Source organism: Gavia stellata, chromosome 6, assembly GCF_030936135.1.
Source record: "Gavia stellata isolate bGavSte3 chromosome 6, bGavSte3.hap2, whole genome shotgun sequence".
NCBI classification, from domain to species: Eukaryota; Metazoa; Chordata; class Aves; order Gaviiformes; family Gaviidae; genus Gavia; species Gavia stellata.
In genome coordinates this window covers 285161-303747 of record NC_082599.1, presented here as the reverse complement: position 1 = coordinate 303747, position 18587 = coordinate 285161, and the positions used below count along the sequence as shown (strand labels likewise).

The following is an 18587-nucleotide window of genomic DNA, read 5'->3' as shown; positions in this document are numbered from 1 at the left end:
GGGCTCGCGCTCACTCGCCGTGGGGCTGGGGCTCACGCTCACTTGCTTGCTCTTGTGCTGGGGCACATACATGGCTCACGTTGACGTCTTCACCCCATTTGGTCGTGGCAGCAGCAGCAGCTCCTGACACCTCCTCCCACGGTGGGACAGGGCCAGGAAGAGTAGGGAAGGGAAGGGAAGGCTGGTTTTCTGCCGCTAGCTTTTCCCAGGCAGGCAGCGTAGGTGTAGCCAGCAGCCCCCGTCGCCACGGGGTCCCCCAGGTGGGCACGGGCCTCTCCGAGGTCCGGCGCTGGGCAGGGCCGTGCTCCGCTCGGCTCCGGGAGCAGCTGCAGCCCCAGTCCCGAGCTGTGCCTGGCTCCTTGGCGTCCAGTCCTCCTCCTCCTCCTCTCCTCCTCCTCCTCCTCCTCCTCCTCCTCCTCCTCCTCTCCTGCTCTCGCTCCCCTCCTGCTCCCCTCCTGCTCCCCACGCCGGATCGCGCCCGCCGCCGCAGAGGCGGGGGTCTGCGTGCCGGAGACCGCCAGGTGGAGACAGACTCTGCCCGAGAGGCGCCCACCCCGTCCCCGCTAGCCGGAGCCCAAACCCCAACTGCTGCTGCCGCCGGCGCCTCGCTCCGTGGCCTGTCTGTCTGCCTGTCCGCTGGCGCCCATCGCTGACAGACTCGTGTCCGTGTTCTGAGTATAACTTGCCAAACTCTTTATTCTTTCGATATTTGCAGATATGTGCCACTGTTTCCAACTTTTCATCAACAAAAAGGCCTTTCCAACTCCTTCCAAATTAGAAGATCCAGGTGGTTACACACGGCACCTCTGTACAAATTCTCTCACTTTTCATTGCCTCTCCAGGGCCGGATAAGGGATGGGCACTGGGATTGATCTAAGATTAGAGGCTCGCCCGCCCTCCAGCCAGCATGGGTCCCCCCCTCGGAGACACGCAGGAGCCTTTTAAATCCCCCCAATGTAAAGTCTAGGAAGCGCTGAGACGGCCTGCGCCTGCACTTTAAGCTGGGACATTTCTGGGCCTGCTGGATGCTGTCTAGGCACTTTCCATGCTCGGGGATGCCAGGCGGACGACCCTCATGGGATGGGAAGACCTGCAGACCCACCGGGACCGGGCGACAGCAGCGAGTGGAGCTGGATGGGCCAAAAGACGCTTTGCTGCTGCCTGCGGGAGCTGCTGTTAGCGCCTGCCGCTAGCACTCAGCTCCTTCCTCCCTACTGCACCTCCTGCAGCCTGCATGGACTCCTGCTCCTCCTCCTCTTCCTCCTCGCAGCAGAGCAGCCATCTGTGTCTCTTTAGTTTTCTTCTCTTTCAATCTCTTTGTTTTGTTCTGGGCCCAAAAGCAAGTGAATCGGTGTCCCAGGCGCGTGGGGCTCACGTCCCTTTCTGATCCAAAGCACATGGGGCGCTCCCGGACTGAGGGGGTGTGTAGGACGCTCCAGAGAGACGCTGCCGCTGCCCTTCTGCCATTGTTGTGATTCTGAATGTATTGATTGTGCTCCATGCCGTGTATGACTTGATATTTTCCTCTGTCCTAAGCACTTTGAATGAGTTCTGCTCAACAGACTGTATATTTCATATTGTATTTATTGGAGTTTGCTCTCACCGCAGCCTCCCTCGGGGGCTGGCGGGTCTTGCTCTCAGCTCTCTAGACGTGTGATAGATATTTATTGTCCATGCTCTTTTGTAAGGGGCTGGTATCTCTGCCCGGTGACCTGTGCTACTTTGTATGGTGCAAGTGTGTTAACAGAATAAATCTGTTGGATTAGTAGAGGTGTGAGTTCCTTCACTGCCTTAGCCTCTCCTGCTTCCATCCATGCTCCACCTGCATCCCATGCCATTTCTGTCTGTCGCCACGTCCTGTGTGCCCCCGCGGGAGGGGGGTCAGAGGTAGCCCCGTTCTGCTAGGAGGACAGCTCTGCCTGCAGTTGTGGGGGGAGAGGACAGCTTGCCGGGACAGGGGGTGGGGAGGCTGGGGCTGGAGTGTCCCTAGAGGGGACGGGTGAGACGCTGGCTGCTCCATGCGCTGGGAGACCTGGCCTGGGGGAGAGCGGTCTGGTCTGGTCTGCTCTGGTCCGGCAGCCCGCTGGGGACGGTGGGGCCGTGCGTTCCCATCTCCTCTGCCCTGTCTCTAACGGACCTGTGTCTCTTCTCTTCCAGTCTCGAAAGGGCGCGGACCCGGAGCGGGAGAAGAAGGTGCCGGAGTGTAAAGCGGACAGTATCGGCAGCGGGCGGGCCATTCCCATGAAGCAGGTTCGATCCTCCTCCCTTCACCCCTCTGTGAGAGCAGGCTCCCTGGGGAGGGCCCTCGCGGCTTTACGGTGTGGGCTCGGGTGCCTTCGCCCGGCACCAGGCACGGGAGAGCGCGGAGGGGCTGGGTGCCCCCGGGCCTGGCCGACCGAGCGCCCTGGGGGGCTGCACGCCCGCCCGGACCCCAGGAGCGCTGTGCCGGGGGTGCTGGGCGCGGGGCGGGGGCTGCTCCGGCCGGCTGGCAGAGCGGTTCCGGCAGAGGGCATCCGCACCCGCTCCCGACCCCCGGCTGCAGCCCCCCGCAGCGCCCCGCGCCTCACCGCGCCTGCTCCTGCTCCTGCTCCTGCTCCTGCTCCTGCTCCGCGCCAGCCCAGCTGCCCTCAGGCAGGACAGAGAGGCTCTCCTCATAACGGGCAGCGGCAAAGAGCAGCGAGCACCCTGCGCACTCCGCGAGCTGCCATGAATCAGAGGGAGACTGCCACTTGGCCCGGCAGCAGTGCGGTCAGCTCCTGCCTCCTGGCTTCCAGGGAACCCTGAGCGATACCTGCCCCCGTGTCCATCGGCTGCAAAGCAGCGATGGGTGATGTCCGAGCAAGCCAAGTGGTATGGATTGGCTGGATGGTGTTTCCACCAGGATTTCCATGCAGTGCTGGCAAGGCTCATCCGTACACTGCTTTGCAGCACCTGGCTGTGCCTCTGCCTTGCACTCTGTGCCCCCGGTTGTGAATCCATTTTTCTTCCGATGGGTCCAGCTGGCCTCTCTCTGCCCCATCTGCTTGCACGCTGCCGGTGCTGAGCTGCTCTGCACGGGGCCGGTTACATCTCTGTGTCTCAGGAGCATTGGGCAGTGGGGCGGGAGGGCAGACTCTGCGTCCCAACCATGTACTGTCTCCCTGGTACTGTTCCGTGCTGAGTATTCACTGGGGAAACAGATCCCTGGGAAGGACTCGGTGAGGCCAGGCTGACTGAGGAATGGGGCGGTGGGTCAAAAGAGAGAGACCCTGCTTGCTGCTGGAGCTCCCAAAGCTTCCTGCCCTTTCCAGTCCATGTAGTAGTACTGTAAAAGGTTTGCAAGAGCTGTTGTCAGTGCCGCTGACGCGGGAGTGCAGTGGAACAGCGCTGGAAGGAGGGCTGTGTTTGGGAGGGCAGCGTGCTCTGGGGCCGGAGGGGAGCAGTGGCAGGGGAAGCAATGCTGGGCACCAGCGCAGGGGCTGTGGGGTCTCGCACGTGGGGGCTCTGCTTCCAGAGTGCCAAAGGTTTGCCCAGCCCCGGCGGGAAGGGGCATATCAGCTGCGTGCCAGGTCATGCCCCTTCTTGCTCTGCGGCACAGGTCCTTTTTTTAATCTCCCGGTTGGAGCAGGGTTCAAGGCTCCGTTAACCGTTTCTTCCACCACTTCTGCTGCCGGGGTGCTTGCCCTCAGGTGACCTTGAGGGCTGTGAGGTGCGCAGTCCAAGTGCTGCCTCCGTGCCGTGTGTGCTGCCTTTTGGCTGCCAGTCAGCACAGTGCGTAGCTGGTTGGCGGTGGCAGCGCCTGTGCGCTCTGATTTTGAGTCAGCCCAGCACGGCAGGCGGGGGAAGCAGTGGGCAGTTGTTCTGCGGTGAGGAAGGGGAGACTGAGAGCAGAGCATCTGGAGCCTTGACTTGGCTCCCCAAAACCGTGTTGCTGACTGCAGGAGGTCTGGTGGTGGGAGCATTTCCATGGCCGTTGGTTTCTGGACCTTTGGGTTGCTTTTTCCAGGATTTCCCTTCACTCAGCAGGGCAAGATGCTCCTGTGTCTCTCTGTGTTGCTAACTGGGCCTGGCCTTGTCCATTCTGCTGGAGATCGCAGTGTTTTAGCGTGATGATTAAGTCGTTCCTTGCTGTAGACAGAGCAGTGCTGTTACCGTGTCGAACAGGCGGAGAACTGAGGCAGACAAAGGTCTAGGTCTGCAAAACAAAGCTTGCGCATCATTCCTGTGCTTTGCAAGAAGAAGTAGGTGCTGAACTACGTGCTTGGTTCCGGACCTAAGTGAAGCGACCAGTTTGCACAGCAGCAGCTCACCAGGAGAGCGCGGAGCAAAACGTTACCTTGCGAGATCTGGGTCCGTGCCCAGGCTCAGGACTGGCACCTCCCGTAGCCAGAGCTGCAGGAGGTGATGTCGCAGAGAAGATCCTGGCAGACCTTTTACGGGAACACGTACTGACACTGGGGAAGCAGTGTCTTGTCGGAAAGGTAGGCACCAGTTTATGCACGTGGCCCTCCCTCCCTGGGCTCTGACTGACTGTGTTACACCACACTGGTGTTGCTGGTCCTGGGGCAGTGCTCAGGCCACAGCGCACTGCTGTGACCTGTCTCTTGAGATACTGTGGCACTCTGAAGTTGCTGCCCTCCCACTGCTTGACTTAAACAGTTGTGCTACAGCAGCTTAGGAAGGCACAGATCTTTGTTCCTAAAGGAAGAAACAGGCCAATATCCACATGCAGGTTATGGGGGATTGGGTTGGTGTACATACGCAGTGCGGTCGGTCCAGAGTAACGTTAGAGTCCTGCAGTTCTGCACCATCCCTGCTGTGGCCCTTTGCCGGGTCGTCCCTCCAGGAGGAGCGATGACTTGGTACCACCAATGTGCAAAGGAGCAAAGACTCTCAGGAGCTGTAGCTCCACATCGCAAAGATTCGGGATAGGTGGTGATTGCTCTGCTCTCTGGTCTGGACCTGTCCTTTCTGGAAGATCATGGAGATCTTGTTGCTTTCCATCTCTGTGAAGGGCAGTGAAAGAGCAGGGCTTTTAGCTAGTTTGACTCTTACATGGTCTGGAGGTCCTGCCCAGCCATAAAAGAGCAGAGAAGCCAGTCATTTTGAGGGCTGTACAGTGGCAAACGTGCAGGATCTTCTGCCTGCGTGCTTGGCCAGTTTCAGACTGCTTCGCTTCCCTCAGCACGCGCACTGCTGGGCTGACGGCAGCAAATGCTGTGGTTGGGGCGCTGCGGCCACCGGTAGGTAACCTCGGGAGCGGTTTGATTCCTACAAGACTGGTGCGTGCTTAAATTACCTAAAGATAGTTGAAGTCAGCGGGTGATGTGGGGCAGCAGTAGGGGCAGTTGCCCTGCAGACTCCTTCCATGCTCCCTATGCCCGTGATCAGTGTGACCGGTGCACGGTCTCGTCCTGGACTCTGCGGGCAGCGGGCTAGCACTAAGGACTGCTGGCAGCCCTGTTTGGCGCTCGGTGCTTTGGGTTTCTGCACAGGGCCAACCAAGTCTGATGGCGGGGAAGGCTGACCACGAAGTGGGAGGCTGGGTTGCGTGTTGCAGAAAGGAGAAACATTGGGTGGAGATTTTGCTTGGCTGAGAAGGGACGTGTGCTGCCGCGGAGGTGTGGTGGCTGGCTGTCACTTGTCACCCCCTTCTCCAGCACAACTGAGAACGATGCCTCCGGGTCACCTGCTCTGTCTCCCTTATGCCCCACGCACACCTAGAAAAGATGGAAATCCCCAATGGGACAGGTGAGACCATGGATGCTGGGGCATCTCTACGCCTAGGACAGCACCTCCCCTCCCTCCAGGCTGCAGAGGCAGTGCCTCAGCTGGGGCTGCTCTGCGCCGTGGGCTCGGGATCCCCTTGCTGCCATGTCCTTTTGGTGATACGTAGGTTCAGATGGTCTTGCAAGGTTGGAAGAGCTTCTTCATAGCTGGACGCTTGTCTCTGAGAAGTGGGTTAATTAGGCCGGGAGACTAAGCTTCCCCAGCTGTTCGTTACTAGGAATGAACTCCTAATTGCACGTGTACCAGATTCTTTCCGGGAAGGCTGTACTGAACGCACAGGCAGCCCGGGGGTCCCCAGGTCCCTGGCCCGGCTCGGTTTGGGCCGCACACGCCAGTAGGGCCCAAGGCGGGTGACTCCTCCTCCTTGGGAGCTGGGATCATGCTGGGAGCTTAGATTACATTTAAATTGCCATTTGCATTTTCCAATCAATACGCGACTTTACAATTAAGTTTGGTGTTAAAATTCTTAGCAAAAAGTGAGTGGAAGGGAGATTTGTGGAGTAAACGAGTCCTTTGGGGGCCATCGCTGCTCCCTGCTTCATTACGCTGCATATTGCTGCTGCTGCTTTTACCGTGCACCACCACAATCCAAACACAACACAGAGACACTCGCGCTGGCCGACAAAATGCCGGGGAAGAAAGGAGAAGTGGGGAGAGGAAGAGGGTTTGACTCTCTTGCCTTTCATCTCTGGCAGCTTCTTCCCTTTGTGCATGGCTTCCACACTCGGGAAGAAACTTGTGGAAGAGTTATTTCTTGTAAATCTTTCCACGAGAAGCAGAGGGAGCTTGAGGTGTGGCAACGCACGCCGGCGCAGGGGGCTCGGCAGACCTGAGGAGCCTGTCCGGGAGGCACGTTGGGGTACGTGCGCAGGAGCACACCGAGGACGTGCGTGGAGGGCACGAGTCCAGCTGCGGGGATGCGCCCGCCTCTGGCCCCTTCTCCTGCGTGTCACCTGGCTTTGTCCTCCTTGCCACCTCTCGCTTCTCTCTGAGCTGCCGTAGGGGCTTTCCTCCAGGAAAACCAGAGTTCTCTGGATGCTGCTGGGCCACGTTCTGCCATCAAAAAGAAGTTGGGCTATGGAGCTGTAACCTTGATGAAGTCAGCACAGCAACGCTGTTAAAACCTGGAATCCTCTTGGCTTCTGTCCCCGGCCTCTTAATCTCCAATACAGCAGCAAACAACAAGTCTAACTGAGCTCTATCCCTCGATTCAGCTGTTTCTTGCAAATGTTTGGCCTTAAGGGCCCCTTCCTCTCCCCCCCATTTTATTAGATGTTTACTTAGACTGTGTAGTTGCTCCCAATTTTGGACTTTTGTGCCTTCTGGCTTGAAAAAATGGGTTGCTAGTGCTCGATTCTCTATTTCCAGGTCTGGTTTTGCTTGTGTTTCAATTTGCAAAGTTCCAGATTTGTAGCTGAACTAACCGCAGCTGAACTCTTCTCTGCAGACAACACGTTTCTGGGGCTTGATAGAAGATGCAGCAGACTGAAAATGTTGAAGTAGGTATTCTGTTAGCACCAAGGTGTGTCAGGCTGAAGACACATCACGGAGAGGGGAGGCAGCTGGAGTTGTTGTATCTGTTGGCAGGTCAGACTGTAGAGCTGAGCCGGGTTTAAGGCCAGAAGGGACCTTTATGCCCAGAAGCCAGAGAATTTCACCCAGTGACTTTGAGCCAAATTTGTAACTTCAGCCTGGTCTGGAGCAGATTTGTTCGAAAGATACCAAACAAATGTTCTCAAATACAGAGAGTCCACCATTTATCGGGATTAGCTGGTGTAATATTAAGCTGTCTTTATATGTGAGGAGGAATAATCATCTTCACACACCGTGTGGGAGACGCGTGGCCAAGCGGTGCTGCTAGAGAAGATGATTTTGTGTAGGTCAGAACCAGAGCAGAGCCAGCCGTGTCCTGGCGTTGAGAAAACGCAGGTACCGCTCGCTGCGTGTGAGAGGATGGCTTACGAGACCCAAGAAGCAGTCTTGCCTCTGGCACGGTAAGGCCTCGGGTGCGCTGCCGTGTCCCGGTCAGGACACTGCCCTTCGAGCTCTGGGAACGCTGGAGACTCCCCAGGACGAGCAGGTTAATGTTCTCAGAAGCACGTTCTGCAACGCGGGAGCGACAGATTTGGGAGTGCGAGTCCAGAGGAGAGAAGAGTGTGCGGAGATGTAATCGCAGTCTTCGGATAACATGAGAGGCTGCTGCAGAGACGTGGGACTGCTCTGAGTGGTCGCCACGACGGGACAAGTGCTGTGCTGCCATTTCATTGTGGAGGTGCGGGAAGCATCGGGGTCTGATCTCCGGTGGGGAGGAGCACGGTCTCCATCACTGGCGGTTTTTACGATGAGGTTGGAGTGACGTGGGTACACCTGAGCCTGCCCCGGGGAGGGATGTGACGAGGTGACCTCCGAACGCTCTTCCAGCTCTGCTTTGCTATGGTAATATCACACCTGGAGGTAATACCGTCTGCCTGGTCCGACCCGATAGTCCGCTGCTCCTCCACTGCCGGCTTGCGTTACCTTCCTAACTGAACACTGGGAGCTCAGGATCCGCGGGGCGATGGCGCGCTCAGCCCAGAGAGCCCACCCCGGGGCGCCCCGGCAGTCCGTCCCCGGGGGCAGCAACTTGCACGAGCTGTGCTAAAATCACGCTCTTCTCAGGAGCCCAGTTTGCCAAGTGGTACGAGGCAATTTGTGCTAATGACCAGTCACCGCAGTGATTTACGCTGTGCGGTTTCTCTGTTACCTTCAAGTTTTCTGGTTTTATGTTTTCTTTGAGCTCGTTTGGGGAAGACGGTGATTAAATAGTATGAATCAAAAGCAGATTGGCTGGACCTCTATACAAGTACTTCTGTTGGACGTGGTTTTGTCATTTATGATTACGCTTGTTCTCGTTTATGATTACGTTTTGAGACCTTTCAGTTGACCAGTTTTTACTCCATACACTAATGGCTTCATGGGTTTTGTACAGTTGGTTTTTAATGGTGTGTGCTGCTCAGTTAAAATCCTTACAGAAGAGTAAAAATGCTGTGTCAGCACAGTTACTGTTGTCATCAGATATTGTGATCTTACCAAAAGTAGCATCAAACTTCTCTGATGTCCTCTTTCCGCGTTGGTTGGCATTAGTTACACTGCTGTCCTCTCATTCTTTGCTGATCACCTCTCGCGGTGGCTTTTCCATGGTTTTGCCCAGTGTATGCGTCCGGCTCAGCGGCCGTATTTACAAGGGTCGTTGCTTTTCCCCTTGCAGATCTTGGCAAAGCACGAGCTTTCAGACTGCTGCCGTGTTCCAAGGCATGTTAAAATCAGCACCTCTTAACCACTGCCGAGTGAGCTCTTCAGCCCGGTCTCTCGGAGCTCTTGAAGGCAAGGGATCAGATCTTGCCACCAACACGGCTTAGCTTTTGCCGCTCTGTTTTAACTTTCTCTCCCTTGCACGAGTAGGAGGCGTTTCCTTTTCACACTGTTTGCTTCCCAAGTACTGAACACAAGCGGTCTTGGAGCACTTCTGTCTTTTCTGCATCATTTATTGCCGATTTCATGGTCATGTCTGGCAGCGTTGTTACCCCAGCATGTGCCAAACCCTACAACTTCTTGTTGTGTTTTTCCATCACGCAGGCGGAGCAGCCTCAGTCTCTAGGCAGTGGGACGGGGCCCCCAAATATGCTGAGGCTGGCAGGACAGAGACTTTCTGTCCAGGTTTTTGAGGAGTTGCTGGCCCAGGGCCCAGATTTTTGCCACGTTAGGAACAGCCAGTCTGGATGTCTGTCCAGACAGTGCTTTTGGAGGGCCCAGGCCCGACAGTTGGTAGATCCAGCTTTTTCCCAGACTCTGTTATTCAGTCGTACTTTTGTCCCCCTGTGCTGTCCTTTCCTCCCTGCTGGCAGAATACTTGATGTTCTCTCCCTGGTCCCTGCTCCGGAGCCCTTACGCCTGGCTTCTCGCCGTCTTCCTTCTCCCTCTCCACCTCTGGTCTCCGCCTCTGCTAGAAGCAGATTTCCTGGGAAGGCAGGACGGGATGGGGAGGGGGTTAGGAGGTCCCAAGCTCTGAGTGTTGGTTCAGATCAATGGCAGTTAGTTCTGGGTTGGGCTGGTGGGAAGAGGGAGCTTCAGGGCTTTTGAGCACAATCGTTTTCAGGCCGTAGGAGTGTGCTGTGCCTGAAGACCACAGGATGGGTCTCATGTAAAATCCTGATGGGGAAGGGGGCTGAACCGACCCCTCAGCTGCCCAGAACCTGCTCTACCTCCTGAAATGTGTCCCCAGCTCCATCTGTTTGACATCTCTAAGAAGGAAGTGCAAGCAGCCAAGAGAATACGCATCCCTTGTGAGAGCTGTACCTTGGAGCGTTGTTCCACTGATTGGCCCCTGCCTGTCCCAAATTGTCCTTGCCTCGATCATCCCTCTGGCTGTGCTTTGGGTGATGGAGGAAGGTCTGGGAGCACCGTGCTAACAGAGCAAGAAGTGTCGGTTGGTGGTGAGGTTGGCTTCTGCCTTGTGTTGGTGCTGTCCTTCAGCACAAGAAGAGTTGCCCAGAGGGAGTGATTTGGGACCGTGGAGTATGTGATAAGTCCCTCAGAGGCTCTGGGCAGCGGTACTGGCATGGGGAGACCCTCGTCTCTGAGAATGGGGGGCGGGGGGCTGTCCGTGGAGACATGCTGGGGTTTGCGAGGAACCAGGCCCAGGGAAAACGCTGTTGGGAAGGCGAACCTAGAAGACGTTTTCCTGAGTCCTGATCTTCGTGTGTCTTCAAAGACTGGTCTCCTACAAGGGGCAGTGCTGGAGCTGAGCGGGAGGTGCCTGGGCCAAACAAGGTCTGAGACTCTTGACTCTTCTCTTTTAGGGCATTCTCCTCAAACGCAGCGGCAAGTCTCTCAACAAGGAGTGGAAGAAGAAGTACGTGACGCTGTGTGACAACGGAGTCCTCACCTACCACCCCAGCCTGCATGTAAGTGCTGCGCTGAGTTGGGTAGAGGAGCAGGGTGGGACAGAGCAGTGTCCTCCTTTGTGCTATGGCTGCTGCTGCAGGTCCTCTGGCAGCTGCCACAGTTGCAGGGAGTTGCTTGGGAAGAGTTTGGCAGCAGACGGAAGCCCCCGTCGCGGCCTGCAGCGGGGCCCTGCGCAGGAGGTTCAGCACTAGCCCTCCACAGGGCAGGTCTGGAGAAAACCTCTTCCCTCTCACGAAGGCTGTCTCTGCAGCGCCAGGCTGGGTGGGAAGAGCTGATAGGAACATGCTCTGCGCAGAATTATGCTAAGTAAATGCATCTTTCTTTTCTGTTTCCCTTGCTCAGTCCATTAAAGCAGGGGGTGCTGCCTCCCTGCCTCTGGGGTGAGGAGCAGGCAGAGAACTCCTTGCAGCCATGGCTGATGGTGCCATTTGGGTGTGGAATAATTTTCCTGGCTGCTAGGTATTGGGTAATGGAGATGAGGTGCCTGCGCAGAGCCTGCCGAGCTGAGCTGTCACTCGATGCATCTCTGATCCTCCTCACTGCTTGGCTCAGGCGCACAGCTGCCTCCCCATCCATCTCTGTCGCCTCCCCACTGTGGGGCTAATGACTTCTTCCCCGTTCCCTCTTGAGCACAGTTTGCTGCTGAGACAGTGAGCCGCGGACAGACACACCTGTGACACTGGGGCCACAGCACCCTCTGCGGAGGGGACGTGCTGCAGCAGGACAGCCGGGCGGCGGCTGGGGAGCGCAGGGGAGAGCTTGGGCGCGGGGCGCTTCAGGGGGTGCTGGAGCGCTCTGCGGGGCTCAAGGGAGAAGAGCAAGGTGTCGCTGCTCCTGTGCTTCCTGAATGCTCCTGGGCGCTTGGTTTGTCCCCCGTCTCCTCACACGCACCAGTGTTGGAGTGCCCTGAGCCTCAGAGTCTTTCTCCTCATTTCTGACCCTGCGTCTCTAACTCATGGGCTTGCAATGCCCTCCTGAGCCACTGCACCTTTTAACCCTCCTATCCTTACACTGGAAAGCCAGTCCTTGCTTTTCCTTTTCCTTAATTTGTGGGAGCTTTGGGAACAGGGGTTTTTTTTTCTTTGAGTCTTTGATCCCTGTACCATACTGTGGTTCTGCAGTTCCCTAACTTTGTAACCCCATTTTTTGGTCTTTATAGAACCAAACTGGGAGGGGGTGGCTGCTGCTGCTGCCTGCTCTGCGTGTGTGCTCACACGCGTGTGCGGGTTTCTCACATTTCCATTGGCATCATCATAGGCCATTATTACAATCAGCTGTAGTGACAGAGTAATTTCTGGGATGTTGTTTAACCGGTCTCAGATGATGCTGCTACACACCAGGTTCCTCTCCTTTTTACACCATTTCTTCCTCAGGGGGTGATCTAGATTGATGTCACTTGCTTTCCTTACTGCACTTCTTCAGCATTTCATTTCATTACTGCCGTGCCCCAAGCAAAAATCTGGTTTGCTTCCACCTGGTGCCACTGGTGATCCACAGCCTGTTGCTAAGGAAGGTACAAGATGCGCCTCTCCTCCCCTAGGTTCCACTGGAAGCTTTGAACCTTGCACCCAAGATAGGGGTTGTATTGCCCTACGTATTTACCTAGAGCAGGGACTAATTACGTGTGGGCCACAGACCGCAGAGCTGCTTGCTGCCCAGCTCGGACTTCTGCAAGGATGGGGGGGTCTGCGTGCTCCCTCCGTGGCATTGCCTCCCTGGGAATTGGGGAAAAGAGCCATGACACCTGCCATCGCGTTACGTTTTTTACTGCGATGCTGGCAAAGGCTTTGGCGAGCAGCGTGCTATTCTGATTAGCAAAGGCGCCTCTGCCTTGCCTTGCCTTTTCTCTGGATGTCTGGCTTACAGCCTGCTTGGAGGGGGCAGGTGCAGAAGGAAGCCTGGAGGAAGAGGGGGTCCAGAAGAGGATGTCCCATGATATCCTCTCCTCCTGGTCTTCTAGAGTGGATCGGGAGATGCTGCAGTGCGCTTGTCGCTGGGTTTGTCTCCCCTGGCATGAAGCGAGTTCCCATGTCCTTTCAGAGGGTGACCCAAGCAGAGCACGTTAGGGTTGACCAGCCTGGGTCACTAACGAAACCTGTGCTCCTGAGGAAGGCCACGTGCTTCTTTCTCACTTCCATTTGTGGCAGCAGCTCTCAGGCCGGCAGGCCCGTGGTGAGGTAAGCTTCTGCCAAGAACACGTCTGTGGGATCCTCAGTCACGGAGACACTCGGCCTCCCGAAGTTCCTTCTTTGAGATGGGAAGTCCCGGTTTCTCCCGTGCCTCGCTCAGGGCGAGCCTCTCCTGCCACGTGCCCGGGGGACGGCAGCGTTCAGGGTGCAGCAGCGGGGTTCCTGTGGGAAGAGGGTCTTTCCCAGCCCCTGTCAGGATGTTCAAGCCCCGGAGCACTTTTGTGCTGCTTCTGTGTTCCCAATGGCTTTTCCTTGGCAGGGTTCAGGGCAATTCCCGCCTAGACTTCTCTTCTCTTGTGTCTCTGTTACGTTCTCTCCCTGTCCCTCCCTCTCGGGATGGGCGTAGGTACCCCCGGGATCAGCAGCCCTGCCTTTCTTCTTTTTCCTCCAGTAGACATATCTGCTCCAGATGTGTCTGGGCCCCTTCGGATGAAAATTACTGCATGGCTCTGGCTGGGTCATACTTCTGATTTTACCAACCAAAAGCTTCCTGGTGGGGCTATTCATCTGCTTTTGGGTGTTTATCACTCGACCTGTTTCTGGATCTGGATCTTGGCACCTCCAGTCCCCACTTTGAAGTTTCCTCAGTGGCAGTCAGGCTTGAACTGTGGGTTTGCAGTCACAGGTGGACAGAGAGCTCTCCGGTGAGCTGGGGCCAGCCCTGAAATCAAGTGTTCTCCGACTCCTCGATGGAAGCATATCTGCTTGGCCCTATGCTTGGGTCGTTCGGAGCTGTGTGTTCCTGCTCGCAGGTGCCACCTCTGCCTCCTCTCTGGAACCGTCAGCGGTTCCAGAGACTTTGCAAGCAGGATGCCTGGAGTTGGAGCAGTGGGGAGCAGCTCTTGCTCAAGGCAGGAGCGCTTGGGGGTCTGATCCCTGTTGCATCTGTATTTTTCTTACCTTTCTGTGAGTGTGTTCAGTGCCAGGAAAAGAACAAGTTCTATGAAGAGACTGGTGCGGTTTCCTATCACTTTTTCAAAGCCTTGGAGAGTAAATGCTTCTGCTCGTGAGGAAGGCGTATGTGGTTCAGCCCAGCTTCGCTGGCCAGGCTGTGCTGTGCTGCGCAGAGCTAGAGAGAAAGCATCTCCCATTTTGCAGCCAGTGGAGCCATTCACACAATCACCTTCTGTTAATTCTATCTGCAACATCAATTAAATTGTTTGTAGAAACTAATTGAATGTGGCTTAATCACACATCTTAATAGCTTTCCACGCTTTGAACTCGTTGTTAATTCCAGTAATAAAATGAAATGAGAGAACTGGCTGGGTAATTAGCGAGGAGGCTTGGGAAGAAATTGCTGTTTTATAGCATGTAATAAAAGCGGTGCGCTGGTGACCGCTCTCTCCGGCAGGCAGCCGGCTAGCGCAGCAATTGTGCTGAGTTAGGGAAAATCCTCCAGCCCCTCTGAGATTCCCTGCCCCGGGGTGCCACCGGGCTCCCACCCAACCAGGAACAGCTTGGAGCAATGTTTGCTTGGGCTGGTTATCTAGGAATTGCCCGGGGCACCAAAGGCTGTGGGCATGTCATCTGAGGTCAAGTCACCCAGAAGTTGGTGACACAGAAGGGTGTGCTGCCGCGCTGCCCCGTCTCTTGGGTTTGCTCTGAGGGCTGGATGCCTGCACAGGGGTCTGTGGAAAGAGAAGAGTTCAAACCGAGGTGTTGAGGTGCTGCTGAGAGGTTGTAAGCCCTGCAGGTAGTCCCCTGAGACCACAGAGCGTTGCCCATACAGCCCCCACTCACCCGCTTCTTGGAGCCAAGGACTGGGAGAACGCTTCGGCGTAGACTGATCTTCTTCCTGTCTTTATCTTCTTGGATTTGGAAGCAGACAGGAACCAGCTCTGAGTTAATCTTTTTGGTGACCTCCTTGTGAACTGGAGCAAGCCCGAGCCTCCCTGCAGCAGCCGCAGTCTCACCCTGGACGGTTGCTGCCACACCTCTCCCAACTGCAGTTCGTATCCCCAGCGCAGAGACCCAGGGGAGGATGCGCCCGTGTCGCGATTCCTCCCGGAGTCTCTAGCTCAGCTTTCGGTCCCTGCGGGGCAGTCCCCTCTGTGCATCTCTCTGGAGACTACATCGGTCGGGTCTTCTTGGGGCGTGAGCCCAAGAGCCAGCCGCATCGGAGAGGCTTAGGGGAGAGCTGCAGTGCCCTGTGGAGCAGGGAAGGGATGGAAGGCGTGGGACAGGAGACAGCTCTCAGGAGAGGGTAGAGGTCTGCAGCCTTATTTTGACCAAAAGACGAGATGCTGTAAGGAGGCGGTGCAGAATGCTATTAACAGTCTGCACGTAGAGTTTCTGGTTGTGCAATAAATAGGCTACCAGAAGAAACGGTGGAAGCACCAAGTTTTGAATAATGTAAAGCTATGCAGATGAATGTACAAGGGAGTTAGCCTGAGTTGTGTTGTTTTGGGCTTGAATTATGCTAGCTGTGACCCAAGAGGGAATTTCCAGGTATCCCATTACTTACACCATACTACATTATATTATTAGCTGTTATAGCTGAGTGCTGTGATTAAAAAGACAACGGATGACAGGGAAGAAGAACTGCCTGCCACCTACGTGCTCTTTTGCTCTATCTAATCTCTGATCCCCAGCCAGGCTTTCACAAATGGGCTTGTCATGGCATCTGACTGCCCGTGGCAGCATCCCGATGTTATTCATATCAGAGCTGACTAGTTCTGGGCACTGAAAGTGAGACCTGGCACTTCTCCGGAGCCAGTTCTAACACACCAGCTAGTCATGGGAAGAAGGCAGGTCGGAGTCAAGACTTTGCATCCACGTTGTCAGAAAACAGCTGGCTGTGGACACTGGGGAAGGTGTAGGGTCTTTTACCTCTAGCCTGCCTGACTTGGGACTTCAGTATAGTGCAGGAGAAACCAGCATGTGATGAGCTCCCAAATCACCTCCAAGTTACTGGCTGACCATCTGTCTGTTAACCAGGTACCACGTGGGTAAACGGATCCGGGTTTTAGTTTTGAGTATGTGAATGAGAGGGGAGCTGAGAGCGGTGGGCCAGGGCAGGGCTGATCCTGAACCGTTCCATCTCTCTGCTGTAGGATTACATGCAGAACGTCCACGGGAAGGAAATCGATCTGCTGAGAACTACAGTGAAGGTACCGGGCAAGCGGCTACCCAGGGCAACAACGGCAGCAGCACCCAGCGCTAGCCCCAAAGCCAACGGGCTTGCGAAGGAGAGGAGCAGCACACAGCTGACGGGAGGCACAGGTAAGAGTCGGTGTGGGTGGCACAGAGCTGGCAGCCATCCTTCCCTCCGGTGCATCAGCAGTGCCTTGCTTTGCTGAGCCGGAAGCAAAAAAGCTCTTCTGGAGTTTCTTGCTTTCACCACTCTTTGCGAGTGCCTTCGGCGGGTCTTGGCGTTTCTGTGCGGGTCTCAGGTAAACTCCTGTTGGGGTTTTATGCTGGTTAGTGTCCAGGACGGAAGAAAGAGTAGAAGGGCTTTAACTAGTGTCATGAGCTCCCTGAGAGGGAACACTTGGCTCTGATGAGTTGGTGGGTGTTGCTCCCTAGAACAAAGGAAATCTCAACCAGGGATGTCTCTTGATCCCTGGCAAGTTCTCTTCTGCTTCTGTCCCTTTTTGTGGCCCCTTTCCCCCCCACCTCCACTTTTCCCTGGAGAAAGAGTAACGTGAGGGGCTTGTTTCGTAATTATTATTCTTCTGTGTGCACATTCAAGAGGCGCAGCTGCCGCAGAGCGCGGTGAGAGGTGAGGTTGGGAGGCTCTCTGCTTTCTCGTGGAGTTCATGCCACACTGCTTGCTGCTTCTCCTGCCCCAGGAGGTATCTCACCCTGCCCAGGGGAGCTGCTCAACTTAGAGCTTTCCTGCCCAAGTTCCCCTGGGTATTGACGTGCCTTTACTTTGTCCTCGGGGGTTGGTGTCCTTGGCCAGGACGGACAGTTCCCACACGCATTCTTCCCAGCCAGCTGTTGGCAGGGGTCTAGTACAGCAGGGTACGGGTACCTCTCCGCTCCTTGGCCTAACGAGGGAGTGCGGGTAATGCTGCTGGTACCAGAAAACCTTCATAATCTGGTACTGCACACTGTGCTACCGAGAATGAACGTGGGTGACCACATCCTCGTCGCCGTTCAGCCCCGCTCTGCACCCCGGTTGCGTCCTGTGGTCAGGGTGTTGTCGGCACTGTGCTTCACAGCTTTCTGGAGGTGAGGACTCAGGAGAGGGGGTGCAGCTGGAATGAATGCCGGGAGCTGGCTGGGGTCCTCGGCCTCACACACAACGCAGGGAATGGGGCATGCTAACATCGCTGTGTTCGCGTGGTGCCGAGTGTGAAATAAGAAGCCCTTCTGAACCGAAACTGCTGTTTCTGTAGAGTCAGAATTAGCCTGCAGACCAGATGAACTGCCAGTGAATGATTGCAATTACTGTCTTTTTTGACCAAGGGTGTGCAGCTCTGCCTGTTTTCTGCCACGGCTCTCCGCTGTACACTGTCATTTCTTCACCACCACGGTACACCCTCAGCGTTCCCGAGCGTGGTAACAATTCCTGCCTCTGTACAGAGGCACTTCTCAATCGTGCATTTCTAGGGTGCTTTGCTGAGCTCCTACTTAGAGAAGGTTATCGGAGCTGTAGGAAGAATTCAAAGACAAACCACAGAAAAGCTTATGGTGATGTCAAACCAAATGCCTACGTAACCCTGTATCCTGCTTTCAACCGTCATCTCAGTCCTGTTGGACTCAGGAGAGCAGACTGAGATGTGACCTGGTTACTAATGACCGCTGCTTGGAAAACCAGCGCCTAGAAGTGAGCGCTGTGCAAGGCCTTTCAGTCTGGTTGGCAAAGCTTGAGGAGACGCAGTGCGTGGAGGCTGAAGTTAGAGCAATTTAAACTTGAGAGGAGATGTAGTTTCCTAGCAGGGAGGGTAATTAAATGTTGGAATAGTTTATCTGGAGAGCTGGTGGACTTTGCACTGCTTGAAGCCTTTAAAATGAGATTAGTTATCTTTCTACAAGATATGCTTTAATCCAGCTCACGCGTGTGTCGCTGCGTGCATGCGTGCAGGTGACCAAACTGGATGGATACGGTGGTCTTTGCTCATGTAGAAATCTATGAATTCGAGATCCCCTGTTCATTGTCTTCCCTCTGGGCCCCTGAGCAGAACAGCGCTACTTTGCTACCCAGAGCCCATGCATCAGCACAGGGCTCAGCGTTAAGACAGCAACCGTAATCAGATTTTATGTGTCTTGGCTTTGGGTGGTTGTCTGCGTTGGTCAGAAAGGCTTTTTTTCCTCCTCGTACACAAATGGTAAGATGTTTTCTGAGGAATTTTTTTCAACTCACTCTGATGCCTCCCAGACTGATTGCAGCTGACGATGCAGTCGCCACGGTAAGTGCACTGACATGATAAAAATCCTCTGAGGTGTCTTGCTCATATCCCTGCGTAATGCAGAGTACTGGATTTGGGGTCGGTGAAGAATTTGCCCTGCATCAAACTGGCAGGGACTTGGCAATTTTGCCACCTTTGGGGCTGGGGACAGGACTGTTACTGGAGTCCACTGGGCATCTCGCATCTAATCCATGCTTTGGGCGGCTGGAGAGGGAAACCCTCAAAATCTGCAGTTCTCTTCCAGTGCACAAGTTAGTCTTCAGAGGGCAGGAGCTTTGGAGACCTGAATGATTTGCTGTTTTACACCAGGAGTGTCTGGGTAAAACCA

General features: G+C 55.4%; 1 protein-coding gene across 6 annotated transcripts in view; it reads left to right on the top strand.

Moving 5' to 3' along the window:
* AGAP3 (ArfGAP with GTPase domain, ankyrin repeat and PH domain 3) overlaps positions 1 to 18587 on the top strand; it is a 148956-nt gene that overhangs the window by 84419 nt on the left and 45950 nt on the right. For 3 of the 6 annotated variants that reach the window (XM_059819157.1, XM_059819156.1, XM_059819155.1), the window contains exons 9-11: positions 2158 to 2250; positions 10608 to 10712; positions 15956 to 16124. In XM_059819157.1, the coding sequence (XP_059675140.1) occupies positions 2158 to 2250; positions 10608 to 10712; positions 15956 to 16124 (367 nt within the window). Of the gene's footprint in view, positions 1 to 715; positions 1712 to 2157; positions 2251 to 10607; positions 10713 to 15955; positions 16125 to 18587 lie in introns of those variants that run through there. The other 3 variants (XM_059819160.1, XM_059819159.1, XM_059819158.1) reach the window with 2 other exon arrangements.